The sequence below is a fragment of the Callospermophilus lateralis genome, chromosome 6, assembly GCF_048772815.1.
Source record: "Callospermophilus lateralis isolate mCalLat2 chromosome 6, mCalLat2.hap1, whole genome shotgun sequence".
Taxonomy (NCBI): Eukaryota; Metazoa; Chordata; class Mammalia; order Rodentia; family Sciuridae; genus Callospermophilus; species Callospermophilus lateralis.
The window spans coordinates 19,522,029-19,546,494 of record NC_135310.1 but is presented as its reverse complement, the minus strand read 5'-3'; the positions used below and the strand labels follow the sequence as shown (position 1 = coordinate 19,546,494).

Sequence of the window (24,466 nt, the reverse complement as noted above, 5' to 3'; positions counted from 1 at the left end):
GAAAACATTCATTGTATTTTCTTTTGATTTTGACATTATTAGGGAAACAAAATACAAATATTAGGAAAGATATTAAATGTTGAGATTGTGGAAAACTTCCAATTTTTTTTTTTTAAAAAAGCAGAAATATTTAGTTAAAAGTGATGTCCTTTATTCAGAGATCAAACTTGAAATGCTCATTCAGTTCCTGAGTGAGCCTTTTGGGTGAACATTCCTATAAATTCTTGAGAACCATCACTGACAAGAAATTTTGTTCATTTAAGGAGACGACAGAAAAACATTAAAGCATTTTAATAGCTGTGATAATTTCCTATTGCTGCTGTAACAGATTACCACAAAGCCAGTGGCTTAAGGTAATGCAAAAATCATTATTTTCCAGTTTGTCTGAAATGGCTGTTAATGGACTCAGATAAGTTGTCAGTAGCTGCGTTCCTGCTGGACTCTGTGGTAGAATCTGACTTTGTTACCAAGGGTCCATCGGCCTCCTGCACTCTAATTCTATCCTCCCTCCCTCTATCTTCAAATCACTCCACCTCTTGTGGAGTGTCTGTCACATCTTGTCAGACTCTGACCGAATTACACTGGGCCCACCCAAATAATTCAGGACGATCTGCCCATCTCAGGATCCTTAATTCAATGCATCTGAAAAGTCCTTTTTAGCATGTCACAGGATCTGGGGATTAGGACCAGGATAGTGTGGGGGAGGGGTGTCATTATTCAGCTGACCCCAAGTGCCCCTCGACAATTTACATCAGTTGAAGTCACATGTAAAGAACCAGCAGTGCTTCCTTTTCTGTGGTTGACAAATGTCACGTTGAAATTTCTTGCAATAAGGTGAATGGATTTCTGATCCAAGCTAACTTTTTGAATCGGGTATTACAAAATAGTGGTGACTCTGTCAAATGGGCACACACTTGTAGGACAGCCATCCTGTGACTAAGGTGGGACCCTTGAGATGGCACATGAGCTTAAGACCTACAAGAGGTAACCAGAGGTCCTGACTTACCCCTGGGATGTCCATCCCCACTCTTGACTAGCCACCCCTGAGTACGGTGCAGGCTCCTTGGAGCCCTGGTATCTTACATTTTTCAGCAGCCCTTTGTCCTAATTGGGTGGTGACACACCTTTGACCAGAATGGGCGGTGACATGGTCTGACATACATATCTAGCTGGTGAGCGTTGCCGGTCCCTCAGAGAGCTGGGATCTTTCTCCATTTAGGATACCCTTGTGCAGTCCCAGCATGATCAGCCTCAATGATATCAGTACCTCGAAACATGCCATGATCCCAGACTGGAATCTCTGAGGGAGGCAGGGAATGTGTGTGTGTGTGTGTGTGTGTGTGTGTGTGTGTGAGAGAGAGAGAGAGAGAGAGAGAGAGAGAGAGAGAGAGAGGGAGAGAGAGAAAATAGCATTGGGTCAGACTGCAGGGGTCAAGTGTATGAGCACGTGCTGATTCCTGTCCATGTGTGCAGATCCCTTTTCCTTCAGTTTCCTCTATTGTAAAAGGGGGGTCCTCCTCCTAGGGTTGTTCGAGGAGCTGAACTGGGTGAGGTCTATAGAGTGCTTTGCCCAGTGCTTCAGACAGCAGTGGCATGCCATGGGTGATGGCGAGGAGCATGCTGGGTTTTCTTTCAGGCTTGTCTTTTCCCCCACTCTGTTAAGGTAGTTTCTTACTTGTCTTCGTGTCATCTGCCATGCGCTCATCATTTGGGGGGTGTGATTGCAGTCAACACAATGGAAAGTGGCACTTGTCAGGACAGCCACATGGAGTCTAGGGCCTGATAGAAGAGGAGGACTCATCTGGCTACTGGGTAGAGGTGGCATGTACTGGCCTGGGGGCGACTGTAGGTGGGATCAGTTGACTGTAGTAATTACTTTGGGGTAAGAACCTAATGGAAGGAAACAGAAACCTAAATGATTCCATCTTACGCTTCTCTGGTTCTCCAGTTCTGCCTGCATAAGATCTTACCGTATGATTATAACGAATTCCTGAGCAAATTTGGAAATAATATGTATTTATACTTAGGTTGTTATTATAGAAGTAGTGCACTGATCATTTGATTCCTAAAATAATTTCCTTCTATAAATTTACCTTTGATATCCCCAAATGGATATTCAGATTTAGTGAAAAGAAGTAATATGTTATACAACAAGGCAGCGTTTTTGAGCTGGAAATAAAAGGGATGAGCATTAAGTTGCTTTTAAGTTTAATTAGGAATGGGAGCTATTTTCTAAACCAGAATTGATAGCAGTTTAATTTGGATATATTTTTCAGTGTCTGGAATGCTTGTTGTTCACATTTAGAATGAAGAAAGTATTTTCAGGTTCTCATTGCCTTGCTAATTGACTAGGTAAGCATGTGAGATTTTTTTTTAAAAGATGTTTTTGTAAATCTGTTTAAATAGCCATAGTTAATAAAGCTATTTGTTTTAATTCAGTGGAAGATAATTTCATTAAAGCTTAAATAAAGCTGTGCCAGCAGTTTTCCTCCATACAGTGTTTTTGGGGGCTATGTTAATCTTAAGAAGTGGAGCTCCTGGAAACGTCGTTCAGTACACAGACTCCTCATTGTTAACGAGGACTGGTGTGTGCTGACAGCTACCTCTCAGAGAAATGCAACCCACGGTTAGTGGTGGAAAGTGTGGCATTAGCAGAGTTTTTTTGGCAAGGACAAAGTTGGGGGTGCTGCCAGCCTCCACAGTGACTCCTTCATTAATAGTGTCTTATCAGAGGCCTGGGCTCCAGGGCGGACATGCAGCCCCATGAGATAGTGTGCTAGGTAACCAGAATCCTGTGGGAGATGGCTTGTCCTGAATTTCAGAAAAAAGGAAAGGATTTCAGTCACTTATGATTTTGATTTTAAAAGGACCCATGGAGGAAAGACTTTGAAAAGAATTGCTTGTGTTTCATGAAAATTGACACAGGGTAGAGGCGGATTTTTTTTCTTTTGACATCGACACTAATGCATATTATGGTTATGGTTTCTATAAGAGGAATGAAAATTAAAACATTTTTATTCTTCAGGGACCATTTCAGACAGAAATAGATCTGCTAATGCAAGATTTCAGAGTTAAGAATAAATTATATTCCCCCAGGTCCTGAAAGTTCATTTGCACAATGCTAAAGATAGTTCAAATAATTCGGGGGGGAAAAACTTTTTGTACGTTTTAGAAGATATATAATATATATATAATAGTGGAAAGTTATAGAAAATATAAAAAAATTATTTTATATTAACCTTGGTCCTTTATGATATAAACTGTCTCTCTGACTTCAGGACTTCCTTCGTTTTAAATACAATTATAAAATTAAATGTAACTGATAAGATTGGGTAATGTGTATGATTGAACTAGCAACCGTTCATTGATTATTTACCCTTTGCCAGGCAGGCATTGCACAGTGCTTTAAACACCTAACCTACAATTTTACACTTGATGTTAAATGTACATTTACATTGAATGGATTTAATTTCCCTAACAGTCCTATGACTTAATGTCTTCATGTGACAAATGGAGTCATTAGCCTCAGGGACACTGAGTGATGTTTCCAAGATCACCCCACTAAAGGGCAGGTCTGAGCTCTGAATCTGGTCTTTGGATTTCACTTCTACTGTTCCTTGACACATCGATTCTGTTGGAGGATCTTCCTTAGTCCATTCAGGGAGTCTCCTGGGCTCCTTTCCACTCTCCCTCTAAAATAAGAGTGATGGTTGGTAATGAGCTACATAACGTCCTCACCACTCTACTCAGGAATCCTTCTTTGGGTTCTAGCAGTTTCCTCTTCATATGGTTTTGCTGGTCTCTATTGGGTTCACCTGGGTAAGGCATCAGGCTCATGCCCAGGCTCCCTCACCTCCTCTCCCTCCCAGTCCCACCTCCTGGAAAGAGGAGACACGTCTTTGAGCTGGGAGCAGAGAGTGTCTTTGCTTCAGATTTTCAGGGGCCTCTTACTTTCAGACCCTGTGGGCACACTCCTTCATGGGATCATATATGAGTGTCTCTAGAACTGAAGAAACAGGTGTTGTCCTGGTTCTTGCCTTTGCCGTCTGGGGAAACCCCAGGCGATGGAGGATTGTGTACCTACCCTCTTGTTTGGCCCCATAAAGCAAGAGCTTCACCAGAACAATACATTGATTCCAGGAAACATAAGTTTCTGAAACTATAAGCTCTGAAGATTATTCTTAAGATTTCTGGAGCCCTAGAAAGGTTTTGGTGATCCATGTGGCTTAAGGGGTAAGCTCTATGCCTGGAGGTATCCTTTGCCAGTGCCCTCCCAGGCAACCTATAGCCAGCCTGGCCCTTTTCAATTTCCTCACACACTGCAGAGGGTGCTAAGCAGAACTGCTGGGTCAGCCTCCCCTGTGTCCAGGCGTTCTGTCTTGTCCTGAGATGTGACCCTTGTGTAGAAATCTCCTACCGTAAATGATGGAAGTGACCCCAAATTAAGATAAGCTTGGATGAGCTGTGTTATTTTTTTACTTCTGGAAAATTGGATTTGGCTTGAGTTATGAAGTGCATTAATTTGTGTTTCAGAGCTCAGTGGTTCTCCACTCTGGCTAGACATTAGAGTTACCTGAGGAAGTTAAAAAATACCAAATGCCTGGGCCTTATCCCAGCGTAATTAAATTGGAATAGTTAAGGCTGGGAACTGGCATTGACATTTCTCAAAACCATTGCAGGCAAGTGAAATGTGCAGTGAGGAATGAAAACCCTGTAGGAAACAGAGAGGTCGTGGGGATGGCTCCTGTCTGCTGCTGCTGCGGTTATTCCTAGGAGCACAATTAGTGCTGCTAGTGAACATGTATTAGGTGCTTACTGTGTGCAGGGATTGTTCAGAGCATTTTTTATTGAATGGATTTACTTCATGTATTTCTTACAATAAGCTATGAGCTTATCTCTGTTTACAGATTTGTATTTGCACATCTGTAGAATAGGTGAAGCATTCTCTGCTATACAAGCAAGATGTGCCAGGCATGGTGTTGCATACCTGTAATCCTAATGCACAGGGAGGCTGAGGCAGAAGGATCACAAGTTCAAAGCCAGCCTCAGCAACTCAGCAAGGCCCCAAGCAACTTAGTGAGATCTTGTCTCTAAGTAAAATATTAAAAGGTCTGGATATGTGGCTCAGTGGTTAAGCACCCCTGGGTTCAATCCCTGGTACCAAAAAAAAAAAAAAGCAATATGTAACCAGTTTAGGTGTATATATGATTTTCATATTCATATTATTTCATATTATGCTTACCCTCCTTTGGTTCTGCCAAAGAAGACCTGAGTAAAATATAGTAAACAGCAAGAAATCTTCAGAGCCCAAGGCACAAATCATGGCCTCCTAATTCCTAGTATCAGGCTTCACATGAGTTTCTTGAAATGCATCTTTGCTAAAAATACTTTGTAAGATGGTTGAAGTAGTGAGACCTTGATAACATGTGAAGATGCTCAGGGAAACTACACGCCCACAAGCTGTAACTCCCATGTACTTGGGTTTAGCACCTTTGCACGTTTATGAATGATTTTTCGTGTTCTATTTACAGCCTCCCCGGGAGGTCTCCATCATGAAGGAAGAGCGTGGGATTTGGATTGTGTTGTAATTTTGCTGGTTTCAAAGCCTGAGATCACGTACCTCCTCATCAGGGCATTTTTAAAGCATGTTAAACTACCAGAGTGCTGCTGGGTTTGTTGTGTAGTTCTGTAAGCGTTAAGGTGTGTGTCGTCACACCATCATCAGGGTACAGAACATGTTCCCAGTGCTGGCATGTGGCTTCTAATCAGAAGCCACAGCCTGTCTCCTCCACCTTCTTGAACAGCCTGGATAAATTCCTGTAAGAGGCCGAGCTCCATGCCAGCCCTCACTAGTAATTTCTTAAAAGGACAGGTCCTGTAAAAGCCCATGCAGCAAGGAGTGGGAATGTGGGGGGTGTGCCATTCCTTTTTCTCTAGCTTGACAAGATACTGTAATTCTTGATCCCTGAAGGAAGGACCCAAGACACGAAAAAGAGGCTGGAGCCAGAATTCCAAAGGCGCAGGTTACTTTCTGGAAAGAAATGTAAGAATGTGTTCCTCCAGGCCTCTGAAAATAAGAACACACTCCTGCGATCCCGGGCCGATCCTGGGCTGCTGGCGGTGGACACACACAGGCGCGTGGAGAAGGTGCCAGGAGAGAAGCCCTCCTCCACCAGTTCTTACCTTTCCACAGTGCAGATCCTAAGCACCATGCCTGGAGGACATGGGTGTCATCTTCCTGTCCTGCAAGTCAACACTCTTGCCAAGAATCCTGTGCGAGGCAAACCGCAAACCGGCCTGAGCTGCTTTGAAGCCTTGGAGCCTATTCATGGCAGCACATTTTGATAACAGCTCATCCTTTGATCTCTGGAGTGAAGAAGTTATCCACTTCAATTTCAAAAATTCTGACAATTTTGTTGACTTTGTCCCATGAAAGCTTAAGTTCCTAGGATAAAAAACTGAAATATCAAGTCCTAAAATTACACCTTAGGGGAGGAGAAGCTTGCTGTCCCTGGCCTTGGAAACACTTGTCCCCCTTTCACAACCTCTGTTGTCAGTGAGAGGCATTTACTGGCTCTAGGTTCTGATAAATTGCAGGGACATAACCAATGATCTGCTGGTAAGATTGCGGGCCCAGGGTCCAAGTGCCAACACTGGTGAGCCCCGTTCCTTCCTGTGTGCAGAGAGAGGTGTTAAGTAGGACTGATTCATTCCTGGGTCATAACAGCTGATGATGAAATTGTCTATAAAAAAGGGAGGGAGAGAGAGGTAAGAAAATAATGAAGTATCTTAGGGTATTTTTGTATTGTCCTGATCGAAGCATATCAGTGGTAGTCATACTATTTGGGTTTGAATTCTGCTGTGTTCTTTGCTGATTGTGTGGCCTGGGTGAGATGCTTTTAACATATATCACCTTGTGGGATCCTTGTGAAATTTGGATAAAACAGTTTTCTTTAACATGTCCTGGAAACTGAACCCAGGGGCACTTTACCACTGAGCTACATCTCCAGCCCTTTTTATTTTTTATTTTGAGATAGAGTATTGCTAAGTTGCAGAGATTCTCACTAAATTTGCTGAGACTGGCCTTGAACTTGCAGATCTTCCCGTCCCAGTCTGTGGATTCACTGGGATTATGGGTGTGCACCACTGAACCTGGCTTAGGTAAAACAGTCCTTATGAAGTACTTGGCAAATAGTAAGCACTCAAAAAAGGTTAATGTATGGTCCAGTAGCAATGATAAGAATTCCAATTCTCATTTGGTTTCTAGGTCTTTCTACATAGCAGGAGGTACCCTGTAAATCGTGACTAAATAGAGGAGAGGATGTTTAATAAGGAGGTTAGGAAAACTAGTAAATGCCAGCCAGCCCTAATGTGCTCTGCCAATGTTTAGCATCTTTGTTAGGCTTATTGCCGCCTCTCAATTTTGAGGTATGTTTAACTCTGCCCAATATGTATTGCTCATCAACCCAAAGAAATCATTTAGTATAGAATCAGTGTTAAGATGGCCCCTAAGTCAAAGTCCTTACAAAAAAAAAAAAAAAGACATTCAATACAAGAGGGTATCATTGACAAAGGATTTAACAGTATGTTGAGTCCAAAGGTGTGCCGTAGGACCTAGGCCTACACCAGTGGGGTCAGTTTTGCTTATTAATGAAAGTTATAAGATGGGAGGTTCATGTTCACACTGTGTTGAGGCTTTACAAACTGGACATTGTAACTCCATAGAGGTTGGACATTCACAATCACAATGCTAACCTCTGTCTAGGGCTTACTTTGTCTCTGGTCCTGGGTTTAGTGCTACTTGTGCATAATTTTATTTAATCCCACACCATATCTACCAGCTGGGTGCCATCATTATCTTCAGTTATCCAAAAAGAAATAGAGGATAAGAAAATGACTCAGTGTCATGTGGTCGTTGTCATAGCATTGAGTTATAAGGGGGTGAATTATGAGGCAGATTTGTGCACGTCTTCTTCCTCTCCAAGATGGTGCTTCTCGCCCAGACCCCATGCTTAGTATTTTCTGTTCACTTGTTGAAAACATTGCAAACCATATGACTAATGAATAACTAAGGCTAATGTGCAGGTGATAATTAATTTCTTACAGTCCATAGCCAAGATGTCAAGTATGGAAAGTGAATTAAGTAGTATTTCATTCTTTAAGCCAATACTGACTACATACCACGTTCTTGAAGGGCTCTGTTCTAGGAGTTGAGGCATTGAGCACAGTAGGCAAGTCCCTGCCCTGAGGGAGCTTGTACTCTAGTTGGAAGAGACAGACAATAAGGGACTAAGTAAATAAACGTACTATTATAAAATGGGGCTGTTCAGAGAAAACATCTGAACTGAGCCTGAATGGAAGGCGTGGGGAAGAGCTTTTCTAGAGACAGTTCAAAAGGCCCCTAGCTGACCGCAGCTTGGTGCATTCTGGAGCAGAGAAAAGGCAGTTGAGGCTAATGGTGATAGGACACAGGGCCTGGGTCATGTATGGCATCACAGACCATGGTGAGGGTCTTAGAAACACATTTTTTTCAAAGCAGACCACTAACATGTTCTAAGTTACAAGGTTTAAAACTCTTGTTGCGGGCTGGGGTTGTGGCTCAGTGGGAGAGTGCTCGCCTAACGTGTGAGGCCCTGGGTTCGATCCTCAGCACCACATAAAGATAAATAAATAAAGATATTGTGTCCATCTACAACTAAAAAATATTTTTTAAAAACACAACTCTTGTTGCTATTCAAGTAAAGGAAGAAAGTAGGGATAAATAAAGAGATACAGGGACTCTACTGGATGGCTTAGAGCGGCTGATGAGAAATGTTCAGATTTGAGAAATAACTTGAAGGCCAAGCCATTAGGACCTGTGACTGGGTGGGTAAGTATGAGGTGGAGGAAAGGACAAATTGACAAGCCAATAAGGAAGACAGGGATTTGGGGAATGTAATTGGAGCATATGAAGTTTTCTTTTTTGGATGTATGAAAAGTGAGATGTCTTTAGACATCTAATCTGAGGTGCTAAGGTGTTGGGGTGCCTCATCTGGAGTTTGGGTTAGTGATCAATCAGTTGAATGAATCCCTTTAAGGGGTGTTTAGAAATGTTGGTTCTGTGGAAGCCTCTAGCATTTTAGGAGTGTTTTGTTGTTGGAGCTCTCTTTGATCCTTGAAATGATACCTGGAGAACATGCTGGAGCATGTTGGGATTTCTCGCTTTTCTCTGGGGAAGGCACATCCTCATGAGGAGCAGATGGGAACTCTCTGCAGTCATACCGGCTATACTATTGTGAAATAATCCTAAATAGTTCTCTAGATGTCAGCAACCATTTTTATGCACATCTTTTTTATTAGGTCTGATATAGATCTTTCTACTTACGTGTGTTCCCCATGGAGTTCAGTGCAGTAATTAAGAGCTAACAAATGGTTAATCACATTCACATTTAAAAGGTTCCTGAAACAAGCCTAATCATGAGTATGGCAGGGTTTGCAACTTGCACATAAAAATTGGACCCTGTTATCCTTTTACGATATGCGACTAGCTAGTTAGAGTACTGTCCCCGTGGAAATAAGTGTGTTACAAATCAGAAGACTACAAAGAAAGGCTGCATGTTGACTCAGTGTGGAAAAATGTATAAGCCAAACCCCTCTTATTTATTATGTTTGGATACATTTCCCCAGTTTTACTGTCCCTGGCTTAAGCTTTGCTTCCCCCTCTCTCTTTTTTTTTTCTTCCAGTTTTCTAAGTCACTTTTAATCTTTATTTTCAAAAGCACCTTTCATCTATTCAAACTAGGGCATTTATCATACCCCCAAGTCTCTTCTTCTCTAAGTATTCTTGTTTTTCCAATAGCTTCTACACTGTGTTTCAGAAGTAGGTTCTGGTGAAGATTATTTTCCTGGACTCACAGGAGTCTCCTATTAGACTGATTGCATCATTGGCTTCCCCATGTGATCCAGTGTCACCAGATGGTAGCATCTGCAGTTCCTGGGCTGCATGGAAGCCTGAGATGTCAAACCTTTCGGTATGCTTTTCAGATGGGCCGATGCCCAAACACCTCTGGAAAAACCAGTCTTCTCCTCCCTGCAGGTTAATTACTCTTGTAACTAGAGTAACTTACTGATTTTCTCCAGACCTCTGTTTTCGAGAATTCTAACCCATCTCTGATATTTGAATTAGATGAAGGAATATCTGGAAAGCACTTAACAGAGTACCTAATACTTTAAAAAAAATAAACTCAATAAATCTTGATTCCCTTCCAAGCCCTCCTGAGTCTTCTATTTATTCATCAGGAGACAACAGCCACACTGTCTGAAAACACACATACCAGTAGGTGGCTTTTAGTGAAAACCAGTCAAACTGGACTGAAAAGATAAAGAGAAATTGACAACGTCAAGGCGACTGATGAAACAGTGGAGGTGTTCTCAATGTATGTTTCCGGGATCAGGGACGCCTACATCACTTGACTGATGGTTAGAAATGCAAGTTATCAAAACTACCGAATCATAACTTTGGGGACAGGCCAAGACATCTGTGTCTTATCAATTCCTGCAGGTAATTCTGATTCATACTAAAGGCTGAGAACCAGTGGTCCGAGGGAATCTCAACAAGTATTGGGTGTGAAACAGTGGTGGTGCATGACTCTTCAGGTGTGAGTTTGTGTGAATGCACACCCATGTGGGTAGAATATTTGTTACTGCCAAAACTGTTAACCAAGCATCATAATGAAACTGGAGTTTTGGGCTGAAGCTCAATTCACTGCTTCTGCTGGCAGGTGGGGTCTGCACGGGCTGCGGGCCTCTGCAGCCTAGAAGTGTTGCTGCTTCTCAGCAGGGACCAGAAGGCTGGCTACAGGTCTTGACAGCCAGGAGGCATGTCAATAACATAAGCAAAGTCTAGCCAAACTGATGGATGAATTACCCATTTGTCTTTGGCACTGTTGTCTGAATAGAAATATATATATAATGCTTATTTTCACTGACTTTGCATTAATCTTTTGGAGTTTTCAAAAAAAAAAAAATGACCCGTCAACATTCTTCTTCTTTATTTTCTAGGAAATTCCACTTACTTGGATGACCATGGACCACCTCCTAGTAAGGTAAGGTCTTTTCCTTTGTCAGTACTTAGAGCTTCTGATTTTAGTAGCTCCTGGACCCCCATTCACCCCAACCAGATGCCCTCTAGTCCCGGAGCATTCGCAAGAAAATAGTGGATGATGAATGACAAATAAATCTTCAACCTCTAATGCAGAGGAAAGGGACAAGCATGAAGATAGTCATGTGACATGGAGGGAGAGCCATTACTCCCTTACTTGGAGAGCTGGATCTGCCCAAACACTGGAGCCACCAACTGGCTTTAGACCTTAGCCAGCTTCTCCTATTGGCCGTCACCTCATTTGCCCTGGCTGGCCCATGAAGTTGTTCACAGCCCTGCCTCCCACTCCTTTGGGCCTGGTGCCAGACTCACTTCTGTCCCCTTCTCCCTGGCCTGCCTGGGATAGGATACTCTGTACAAGGCCCAGCCAGTGCCCTCCCACGGCTGCCCTGGTCTGGCCTGCATGCCCACTTTGTTTCTTCCTATAAGCAGTTCTGTTTGACTTTTAAGGGGCAGAACAGTCTTTTAGTGTAGTTTTTCCACCACACTCTATTTTCTTGAGCTCAATGAAAACCAAATGTCATTCTACTGAAAGACGAGAACAACACAGTAATCATTGTGGATGAGAAAATCTATGTAATGCAATGTACTCTCTTTTATTCTGAACTTCTGTCCTTTGTATTTTTTTGACATCATTTTTATTTTCCTTGTTGGGAATGTTGACAATAGTCGATCAGTCCTTGGGCCAGGGGAATGCCCTTGACAAAACGTTGGCAACCCTTTATCAGTCAGTCTTACGTTAAGAATTCTGTGTCTGGCCAGTGACACCTAGTTTACCAGTCCTTGGTTTTCCTAGTCTTTGAACACTGAAGGAGATGCCGACAAAGTGCAGTTATAAGTTCGTGATGAGAAAACGATGAGCCACCAATCTCAGTGGCCTTTTAAGCCTCTTTACTTATAAGCATGGGCTTTGGGAGCAGATATTTCTGAATGCAGCATGGGCTTGCCATTTTCTAGCTGTATTACAGTGGGTGAAATTCTCAACATTTTGAGCCTCAGATTCTCAAGTGCAGAGTAGGGCTAAATATACTACCCAGCGAAGGATATCAGAAAGGATCAGATGAGCTGATGTATGGGGAGTATTCAGCACTGACGTGTAATAAATCAGAAGTAGCTAGTGCTTATGTGACTGGGGTGTTGTTAACTTTATTGATCAATTGGACAGTATTATTTATCAAATTCATGAACAGCCCTACCATTTGACCTACTGCATGCTTTATTGAGTGCTTATGATGCCAGAGACCCTAGAAATGAAAATAAGAAGCAACAACAATAAAAATAGCTCCTCTCCTAGAGGAGCAAAAGAACGTAGAGGACTGTAAGGTCTAAGTCTAATGTGCATCCTCACATCCTGGCTTGAGCCTCAAGACATAGAGAGGCATGTTATGGTTCTTCATTGAACCTCATTGAACTGGACAGTGGAATCCAGAGCTGGAATCTGAATTAGTTTTCCTGGCTCCTGTTCCAGGTTTTTTGCACTAGGCTAGTATTCTCAAACTTGACTTGTATCAGAATCACCTGGAGGCTTATTAAAATTCAGATTATTGGGCACCACCCCCAGAGTTCTGATTGAGTCAATCTGGGGCAGGACCTGAGAACTGGCATTTCTGACAGACTCCCAGATGAGGCTGATGCTGTGGGTCAAGGGGCCGCATTTGAGAATTGCTGCCCTAAAGGCCACGAATAGAGAGAAAACCACTTCCCTGGATATTTTCTGTGTTGGCTTCACTATTATTAACTCAGAAAGAGTGACATGGCTTATTACCTACGGTTTTATTTATTAATATAATGGTGACTCACCATTGTTAAGTGTCCTTATAGTGAAGACTATTTTCTTTAGTCAATAACCACCTAGGAAGGGAAGATGGGCAGGGGTACAGATGCTCTGCTGGGTTTCCTCGCCACTAACTGCCTTTGTCTCCCTGGAGGTCAGCTTGCCTTCTCTACTCACTGTCCTGACCAATGTCAAGGGAGGGGGATTAGCTGTTTGCTTCATTGGCTTGTCAAGATATTACTTGGGCTCCAGGCTTGTCAAGCAGGGTTTTTCCTGGTCAGAAACTCAGGCTCATTTGATATGAACTTGCCTTTTAGAACTCTGTTCTTGGTGGCCAGCTTGGACCATCTCTTCAGGAGGCCTGCTGGCCTTGCTAAAGCTGGACTTCTGTCCTGCCCGCCCCTCTGCCAGCGTCGTCAGTGTTTGGATTTGATGTTTGGTGTGCTCACTCCTCTTCCGCAGCTGAAGTTCCCAGTGATCCACAAAAACAATCAGGTGGCATCTCATTCTTTTTGACCACGTTCAGAGTAAAGCCAGTTTTGTAAACTCTTGTCCAAGTTTGAAAATTGTGAACATAATCTCTTTAGACAAGCAGAAGTTTTTCAGAGATTTTTCTCTAGAACCATCTGCTTGTTGTCTAGGAGTGGAGTGGCAAAAACACTCCTGACTTTTCAAGCAGAAGCCATAATAAGAATGTAAAACTGGGTAGGAATAATATTGGTATGTGACCATCTCTTTATCCATGGGTCTGACTTCTGGCAGGATGGAATTGAATCTCAAAAATGATGAGGTCAGACTTCCAGATAAAGGTCCCTGGAGTGTCCCCTGGGGTGGGGCCCTAGTTATTTAGATCTGCAGATCACTGGCTTATCCAGAGACACAGTGGCATCCAGAGGATAAGGACTCACACATGTCTGGCTTCTGGAGTGGACCCATCCTGGCAGGGGAAAGTCAGACCCACGCCAGACCCATATTTTTCATATTTGTTTAGCACTCAGAAATAACTTTTTGATGCCAAGACTCAAAAGAGTTGTGCTCTAGATAAAATAAGAGTTTAAAACCCTGAAAATATACTGAGGTTACAGCAAGTTCTCATTTTATTAAAAGTTCAATTTCACAAGTTTCACATTCCACAAGTAACAGCCATTTAGGGAATGGGGTGTGCCACACAGCGTGGACTAGGCCCGGGGGTCCTCATTCTCTCCGTGTTTTCATAAGGAAAAACACAAAACACCTCTGATTTTCACTTGTTTTTGAAATCCATTTGGACCTCACAGCTTGCCTCAGGTTTTGAGCAAAGCTGTTATTGAAAGGTAGAGGTTAATGTTTTCCTCTGGCTACCACTTTTTACTACCACTGTGTAGCTTAAGGTTGGAGCCCTAGTGAGAATGGCCACGGAGATCTCTAGTGAATGAAATAGAAAGATATTCTTGAATACACACTCAGGTGTGAAAAAGAAACTATGGTATGATAGCACTTTTTGTAAAATTATACGCATACATGTTTATGTCTACAGAAAAAAAAAAAAAAAACCCGGAAGGCTATAGTGTTTTCTGCAGGTTTGAATTTATTAAAGTAATGCCTCCTCAATCTAGAAATCAGAAAAATCCCTTTCCAGGGGTAAGAGAGTCAAGTTAAAGATTAAAAGCCCCTGAAGCAGCAGGTTGGTGTCTTCCCCTCCTTAGCTTCACTCTACCTGGAATGTGGATACCTGGTGGGAGCAGCAGGCATCAGCAATGAGAAGTTCAGTGGGCGTAAATAAGATGTGGTTATCATTTCACATATGTAAGGTTCCCAAATCTGATATGTAAGGAGAGCTGTTCTAAGCAACTGGAGGATAATAAAATCACTATCCATAGCTGATTTATATCTTTTCCTATGTGCCAAGCACTATGCTAAGCACTTTGCATGCAAAATTTACTCTCTATAAAACAGGAAGTAATTTTTTAATCCTTATTTTACAGATGAGGGAACTGGATCTTAGGGAGGGTACTAATTTGCTGAAGGTCATGCACTAAGGATTGGATTTGGGATTCCAGCCCAGAGCTGAGTAGCTCCAGTCTCCACGCTTTAACCATTTCAAGATGATAAATTTAAGTAGAAATACAATAATATTTTTTACCGTATTTCTGGAGTTTTACACCTTTAAATAAGAACCTAGTACACTGATTAATACATACACAAACTTAATCCTCAGTTTCCCAGCAAAAAAGACAGCATTTACTGTTTGAATTCGGTAGACAGTTTTTAACTTTCAAAAATGAGTTGATTTGTGCTTTACCTTTTTCTTTTAAATCACCTTTGTATAAATACCTGCCTTTGGCATTTTTCCATTTTTCAAACAGCATATAATGTAAATTTTGATTTCCAAATATCCCAGATGACAGAATACTGTTCCATGTTATTTAGCAAAACAGGATAGGCCCCATTTCTGTACACAAAATAGCATTTGACAAAGTCCTTCCTCTTGATTCATAGACTACATAAGAATATTGTATTTTCTTTCTGTTCTTATGAATATATGGTCCACTCATTGATTCTTGAGTTTGAGAGGTTTAATCTAAGATGTCATTAGGATTCAGTGCAAAGTTTCACATTCACTATCAGGTGCAGAGGTAGCAGAATCTTGAGTACTCTCTGACTCTTTGCATTCACCTCTGATTCTTCTAGTGCTTGAGAAACCCCTCTGCCTCCTCAGTTTTCTTTTCTTTGTCATTACACGTAGGTATAAAAAATTCCAAATTCTCTCCTTAGTATAAGTTGAAAACTACAAAGAGGCAGGCTGGGTAGTTTAGTGGTAGGACACTTGCTTCACATGCATGAGGTCCTGGAAAAAAGAAAACATAAAGAAGCTATCTCCAGTCTTTGTTTTCATCTTCTGGAAAGACAATGCAATACTTGACTCATGCAATAGGAAATGTAAAGGGTGATGTAACAGTGACAGTTTATTTTACCACTGAATCCATCCCATGGGCCTACACCATTGACTACAGTAGCCGTGAGACTCATGAGGATAGTTATATTCAAACTAATTAAAATTTAAAAGATAAAAATTCAACTTCTCAGTTGCATTAGTCACATTTCTAATTCTCCATATGTGTCCTTGGACAACACAAATAGAACATTTATATCATCAGTAACCATTGTTTTGGATAGTAGGTACTATCCTGACATTCCATCATTCTTCTACTTTTCTATTATTTTAGTATTTTTAAAGCACCTGAGAATAATTGATATATAATGGATGGGTAATTATTTCTGAAATAGCAGTGTTAAAATTAAGAAAAATTAAAATCACTAAGATCTCATTAATGGATCTTAGATTTTTATTTTAGGGTGGTAATTGCAAGGTAGATGAGTTTTATTCTCTTTAGTTTAAAAAAAAAGTATATTTTCTTTCTCTTTTTTTGTAGATACTACAAAAGTAAAGTTATGGAGTATTAATCCATAACTTTACAAATAATTAGAACTGCTCAAAAAACCTGATAAGTTAAAAATTGGGTCTAGTGGATCCTGATCATATATTGAAAGTTAAGTTATATTTTATACCTTTATAATTTTGTGTAAAAAGAATTTTTATATATAAAATCAGACCTATTCTTTATCTATTTAATGTGCTGGATAGTATTAGTATTCAAAATTCTATTTTAAAATAGGCTCATTAGAAGAGGGTGTATAATTTATTGCTGAGCAATACATTATAGTTTAATGCTGAGCAAGCATTCTGCAATCGAGTGAAAAGTGCTGATATTAATTCAGTGGTAATTAATTGTATAGTGTCTAACCGTGACCAGCAGTTATAGTTGCTTGGTAAGGCTCAGTCCCTGTTACACATTGCCCGGAAGCTAATTCCCCTTTAGTATTAATTCATTGAGTACCTAGTTTGTCCAAAAGATCAGGAAGATGCACAAATAGTTGAAAGTAACCTGTATCATCTAATATACAGTAACCTGTATATTATCTAATTGCATCATAAGGTTTAATGGAATCAAAGACTTTGAGAGCACAGGGTTCTATGGTGATGCATGTTGAGGTCTAAATGGGCCTATACAGATAGCTTCATTCAGTCAAGCGTTTACCATGTACCAAGTTTGTATTCGGCTCCGTGTTAAGTGCTGGGAGCATAAGACTATAGAAGTCACAATCACTGCCTGCAAGGAGTTTAGAGTCCAATGGGAAGTGTGGACTTATAAACTTATGATGCCTAAGTGGGCTGCTGGGTGCTTTTGTGAGAATGAGCACAAGTTGAACACAGAACACTCATCCTGACTCTTCTCTAGGAGAGAGTCATGGAGGCTGAGTAGGAGGAACTAACCAGGTCAAAGAGTCTGATGTGGAGGTGTTCTATTAGTCAGCTTTCTTGCTGCTGTAACCAAAAAGCTAGGCAAGAATAGTTTTAGAGTAGGAAAAGTTTATTTTGAGGCTCATGGTTTCAGAGGTCTCAGTCCACAGACAGCCAGCTCCATTGCTCTGGGTCCAAAATGTGGTACATCATCATGGCAGAAGAGTGTGGTGGAGGAAAGACTCTCAGGAAATGGCACCAGGAAGCAGAGAGAGACTCTCCTACCTCAGACAAAATATATACTTCAAAGGCACATCCCCAGTGACCCAGCTCCTTCAGCCACACCCTGCTGCCCTACAGTTACCACCCAGTTAATCCCTATCAGAGGATCAATGCATTGATTAGGTTAAGGCTCTCATAACCCAATTATTTCACCTCTTATTTTTCTTGCACTATCTCACACATGAGCTTTTGGGGGGACACCTCATATCTAAACCATAGCAGGAAGGAATGAGGAAGGGTGGGCCCTACAACTGGGGTTTGTAGAGTTATAGAAGTAGAGATATGAACTTGTGACACTTTGCTTTCACAGGAAAAAGAGAAAAGATGATGGCCTAGGAAATGGGGACCATGTCTGCATAATGATGGAACAGCAAAAAATTGTATAGGAGTGATCAGTCACAAATCCAGTTTTGAGCGGTGGTGTGGATCAAATTGTACCTGCCCCAAGGATATTGAATCATTTGAAAGAGGTTCTTTGCAGTTGAGGTTATACTAGGGTAGGGTGGACCCTAAATCCAGTATGGCTGATGTCTTTATAAGTAAAAAGAGGGAAATTGGACACAGAAGCAGACATAGACACAGAGAATACCATGATGCCACAAGCCAAGGGACACCAAGAGGCATGGAGCAGTCTGGCAGGCTGTCCCTCTGAGCCCCGAAGAGGTAGCCAACCCTGTGTACACCGTGATTTCAGACTTCTGACCTCCTAGACAATGCAAGAATAATTTCTATTATTTTAAGCTATCAGTTTCTGGTATTCTGTTATGGCAACCCTAGGAAGAAATGCAAACGGGTTGAGTTTAGTATCTTCGATTACTATGACAACACGGAGGGTCACTCCCTACTTGGCATTATTTGGTTGGTTGGATTTAATAAACATTGAAGCCATCCTGAGAAGCCTGTCATTAGGATAATTTAAGAGCATCTTTTTCTATTTTCAACATTTAGTAGTCAGATTTCCTTCAACTTCCTTTTTCACTTTTCCTCAGAAAGGTATGTTGTTATCTTTAGCCAGGTTGTTATCCCCAACATTCCCTTCTTTTTTGCCTATTTGAAATTTATTGTACTCTTTAATTGCTATTTTACATACAAAAATCATCTTAGGTGACATCATATTTTTCTCTGACCAGGACCTCAATGACAGTCTATTTATTTAGGAGAAAGTTACTGAGGGGACTGATGTCCCGTTGCCACAGGGTGGGAGCTAGGAGGGAAAAAGAGAAAAACATTCACAAAGTCTGTGGCCTTTTGGAAAGGATGTCCTTGTTTTTACAGAAATCATCTCAGCCTGATGTTTTATAACACTACCCCCATGTCCCTAAGAAAGATTTTGGTTTTGGTTTATTTTTTTCCCTTTTAACAACTCCTCTAAACTTGACAGCCCTAACCCCATTAGCTGAAAGATGTTTTGAAATGTTTTCTTTAAAAAAAAAAAAACAAAAGAAAACAAACAAATAGTCAACCCCTGGCTCCAGGGATCCCATTCTGTATTTCTAAGGAGTTGAGCCCAAATATCTTATATTTGCAGCAGGTAAACTACTTACAGATGATATGGAGAGCATGATTACTTTCAAATTGTTGGGCTATTAACTTGGAAAAGGTTTCTGGTTCCCTAAATCCCCATTTCCCTGGGAGGCAGGATTACTGGTTTTATGTGCAGAGTCTCCTTCTGTCAGCCTCAGTTTTTACTTGGAAGAGTATGACAGAGATTTCAGAGAATAATGAATTTCTTGTTTTTATCCCCCAAACCTCACAACCTGTTTCTTCAGGCTGTAGATGTGGCCATCCACCATGTTTTCCTCCTGTCTGTGAGAACCTGCAGGAAGCAAATAAATCTCAGTGCGGAATTGGGTCGAGTATGGGCCCTGTCCAGCATCCTTCCTCTAGGACAACTGTCCCTGAAGCCATGGCTGCTGAAAAGTGGGTGCCCCTGGTTTTATGGCTTCTCTATATCCTGCTGTAAATAGAATCTGCCATGGCAAAGATCCACATTGTTGGATATTTTCTCTGAAAAACAAACTGGGGTTTTTGATCAAGAAGTTCATAATACTTCCTCAATTCCTACGGCAGCAACTATGAACATTCTTTTTAGTTATTTTTAAATTATCAATCATTCCAAACAAAAAATATTAGCAAGATTAATAAAGCATAGAACCTGATATGCCCAACGTACCAGCCCCTTAGATTTAACATATGTCAGTGTTAACTTGCCAGATGCTTCCTTCTGACTTGTATGTTCATTCTTGGTGTCTAAGGAACTGAGGAGCATGGATTTTAGAATCAGACCTGAGTTCAAACCTAGCTATGTGATATAGTTGTCCTGGTTAACCTAGAATAAGTACTTCCTCTCTGAACTTTGATTTTTTTTTTTTTATTATTTCTAAAAGAGGTGCTTGCTGGCACTCCCCACCTTGCCTCTGGAGAATGTAAAAAAGAAAATCAGCTAATGGGGTTGTTAAGTTTAAAGGAACTGTTGCCCTCCTAGCCCCTCACCCTCTTAGGATTGTGAGGCTTAAATGGAATAACTGGAAAACACCTGGCATGGCCCTAGTTACATGGTACGTGCCTGACAGTGGGTATTTGGGAATATAGTGGTTTTGTTTATAAAACTTTCTAAAGATTCTGCAAACTCGGTTTGCTCTAATTTAGAATGACTCTTACTCCCAACACTCCATGCCCCCAACTCTATTTCTTTGGACTTTTAAAAGCAATTACATGCCCACTGATGTACAAATGCCAGTCTCTTAACTTATAAGGACATTTTGGTCTCTTGGTTATAGATTCTTCCTTTTATTCATTTGAGTTAGTTGAACACACAAAAGCATAGCCTTTTCCAGTCCCTTGTTATTTTATTTTTCTTAAACATGTATTGTTCTCTATGTCCAAACTTGAATGTACCCAAAGTCCTGCTTAAAAAAAAAAAAAAAAAAAAAAAAACCTACAAAAAATGAAGCTGCATTTTATTTTATGGAAGAATCAATTGCACTGGATAATAGGTTTGTGTTTAATGATTCATGATAAATATATTAGGTTTAGAGAAAGAGAGAACGAGCAGGACAGAATGAGGCTGGCTTAGGAATCAGTTTTGCTTGGCTGAGCAGGACCTTGAAGGAGTCCCTTCCACCTTCCTTTTTTTTTTTTTTTTTTTTTTTTTTTATCATTGCAAATGATAGAAGAATTAATGACTTGAATATCTTATTTTAAAATCATTCTGGAAGGTTCCAAGCCCAGTGTGTGCTGTAGAGAACTTTATGTTTCGATATTCTGTGCAAGATAGGTAATTAATAGCTTAGAAATTAAAATAATCTGTAAAAGAGAAACAAACCAACCTTACATAATAGAGTTACTGTTTCTTATCCCTAAATCGCCTGTATCCTTGATTCAGCCTGATTTCACCCTTATCGCCCTCTTAAACCATTAGTGTGAAAGTGTTTGGCGCAGCTCAGCTGCCTCCTGAGAGTTCAGCTTTCAGTGGAGATCTGCATCCAAGTTCAGAAACAGAACTTCTAAATTTATCAATTTTATGAGCATGTAATGTGTCCGCTCTTTCCCCAGAAGGACATGACGAATCCATGTTTTTTCAACAAACATTTACAGCTGCTAAACAGCGTATCTTCCATGCCTTTGCTTTTTTATTTAAAAAAAAAAAAAAAGTTCTACGAAAGTATAGTTTTAAAAATGTGTGGTTTGTTTATGTAATTGTTCTTTTAGCAGCTTTCCCGCCTCACTTCCCAAGGGCCTGTTAACATTGACAAGATGTTCTCTGAACAGTAGCCAGAAGAGCACCAGTCACAATTGTGGACTTACCTGGTTGTTAGGGTTGGGCTGCTTTAAAATAAAAAACAACAACAACAACAACAAAAACAAAGTCTTAAGTGAACCCTGAAATGTTAAAATAGCACATTGTGTTTAGAAAGTACATTTAATCAAGAAATTGCTTCAGTCAATTAGGAAAAGCCCATGCCACCATTCTTGAGCAGAATAACAGTTGCTTCAGGGTCTTCAAAATTGTAGTAACTTCATCATTTTAGCAATTCCCAATATAGTTACCTAATTCTTTTCTTGTTTGTTTTATTTTTTCCTTGACCTTATGATTCTTTTTTGTTTTGTTTTAACAATCAAACACACTCGCTTTTGTTTTAATTTGGAAGGTTCTGAAAATTATAGAGTTACAGGAAAAAAAAATAATCACCCACAGTCCCAACTGGCAGGAACAACCAATATGAACAATTTTCCACAGTCCTGTCTGTTCTTATTGTACATTAAGAATATTGAAACCTTGTGTATCATTTGTTGCAAATATTTTGCCAGTCCTTTTATGTCTGATCAAAGCTATGCATGTGCATACGGCACAGAGTTTAAAGAACCAAATGGCTCAGAGGCTTGTTATAAAAAATAGCGGCCCTTGACTACCCGTCTACATCACTTCCTGTTCTTCAGAAGCGATTACTAACTCTTTTAACTGATTGTTTAGTATTAACTCATATCTCTGAATATCCTGGGTATGTTGCCCATTTGTGATTTTACACTACTTTAGGTACCTTGCCAAGTTTCTGCAGAATCGAAAGGTCTAGCTCCTTCACCCCTGCACCCAGGCTTCCTGCTTGTTCCCCATCCTCCTAACCTGGGTGTATGCAGTTGGGGCTCAATTGGTACCCAGGGTTTTTAGTATTGAGAACAGGTCAATAACAGTAGCTGCTGGGCCACTGTGATTTTATTTCTTTTCCTGTTTAGGCTTTTCTTTCCTTTTCTTCAAAACAAATAATTGTCTTGTTCCTAAATTTATTTCCATACTAATTTCTGATCTCCACTTTGTCCTGTTTCCTTGTTGTGTATGTCCTCCTTTCGGTATGTCATACACATTGGGTGTTGTGTGGGTACCCAGTTGATGGAGTCTCTGGGGGGGTTGTTGTCTGCCCCCGTCAGGACTAGTTTCTCTCCCTACCACCTGCTCAGCTGTGTCCTGGACTCTCTCTTTGCTCGCTTCTGTGTTTGCCCATGTTTCCTGCATAACCAGGTCTCATTAGTTTCCTTTTGTTATGCTCAAAAATTAGCACGAACTTAGTGACTTCACACGGATTTATTATCTTACAGTTATGGAAGTCAGAAGTCTGAGTGGGTCTCACAGGATTAAACTCAAGGTTTCAACAGGGCTGTGTTCCTTCTGGAAGCTTTAGACCAGGACAAGGACTTCTCTTGGGGACCATTACTCTGCCTTCCACACTTATCTTCCTCTTTTCTCAGACTCCAGTGTCTTCTTGAGAAAAGTTGCATGTGATGCAAGTTTTCTGAAGTCTTGTGTTTCTGAAAATGACTCTGTTTTACCCTTGTTTGATTCTTTGACAGGATATTGAATTTCAGACTGGAAATATACATTTAATCAGAATAAGGCAAGATGATGCAGTTATCATTAAGTGCAAAATCTTAGTGTCTTCTTCACATATTAGAGTTTATTCTTATTTATATAAGACCCTCTGTGGGTCCCGTGATTCTGGGGAAGCTCAGGAGTTAGTTCAGGATCCAGACTGTTTCCCCTTGGGATGTAAGCCTCTCAGCAGGAAACCTATATGCCATCCTGGTGGGACACAGAGGTGGTGGAGGGACACACTGAGAATTTTCATTACTCCAGACTGGAAATGATGTATGTTGGTTCTATGAGAAGTTCGTTGGCCAGACTTGGTCAGGAGGCCCAACCCAATTGCTCAGGGCTAGAAAGTGAGGCACAGTAGTAACCTGATCATTAAATGTCTCTGCCACAAAGTCATTTTCTCTTAGAATGTTAAAGTCTTGGTCAGTTTTATTCTAGCCCCCAGCATTTCTGTTAAGAAGACTAATAATTCTTAATCTCTTACATGAAAATTGAATCTGCCTTTATGGAAGTTCTTTGAACCCTGAATTTTATAGCTTGGTGCTTAGAGTGTGTCAGTTTTCATTTACAAATCAAGGTCCAAAATTTTGCATCCTGGAAACCAATATCCTGGGATATTTGCTTGACTTCTTTCATCCATGTTTTCCTCCTGTAATTTCATTTTCTGTTTTTTCTGAAACTCCTGTCATTTGCAGATTGAACCTCCAATGCTAATTGTCCATATTTCTTAGTTTTGTTCTTCTTGTTTTTCTTTTCTTGGTCTTTGTGCTCTACCATTTGGAAGAGTTTCTCAACTTTGTTTCCCAACCCTGCCGTTGAATTTCTTCCCTGTTCTCATATTTCTAATTTCCAAAAGCTTTTTTGTTGTTGTTATTATTCTGTTATTGATCATAGGATTCTTTGGTTCCTTATAGAGTCTGCACATGTCTTACAAAAGATTCTTCCTAGATATTTTATTATTTTTTGACTGCTATTCTGAGTGAAATATATTCCACTGTATTTTAAGTTGATTGTTATAATATTGAAAAACTATTGATTTTCATGTTTTATAGTCATGTTACTTTTATGAGCTTTTTATTTAATAATTTTCAATTATTTTTATTAATAGAATATGATCCATTTGACAAACAAAATTCATTTTACATCTTCCTATCTAATTTTGTCTCGAGTTTTATAACATTATTGTGAATAATATTAAATAACATGAACTCCTTGGTTAGAAAATCTGTATTAATTAGCATCATGTCACCCACATTTAGAATGTGCAAATGGCTCATAGTAAACAGTCAGTAAATATAGTTAAATGAGTGAGTATGTTTTTTAAAATTTTAATGATACTATCACAAGTGTTTTATCATTTAGTGTAATTTTTATTGGTAGCTTAGGAATAGTAATCTATGTCATGCTAATGTAATATATTTTAATTTTCTGAAAGCATGCAATTGTTTGAAAGAATATACTTCCTTTGTGACTTGTTATCTTTCACTTAGAAATGTGTTGAACTGAGTTATCTTAATTTAGATTTATTTTAGAAACAAATTAGGGGAAAGGCTGATGAGGACCTATGAGTGAGATTTTAAAAAAATCAATGTTTTATTTGTCTTAACATTTTTATAGTGG

At 40.2% G+C, this 24,466-nt stretch overlaps 1 protein-coding gene across 1 annotated transcript in view; it reads left to right on the top strand.

The window, feature by feature from the left end:
* The window catches only part of Ust (uronyl 2-sulfotransferase), a 267,481-nt gene that overhangs the window by 97,593 nt on the left and 145,422 nt on the right, over positions 1-24,466 (top strand). The window contains exon 2 of the mRNA XM_076859656.2: positions 11,041-11,084. Coding sequence (XP_076715771.1) covers positions 11,041-11,084 — 44 coding nt within the window. The remainder of the gene's footprint in view (positions 1-11,040; positions 11,085-24,466) is intronic.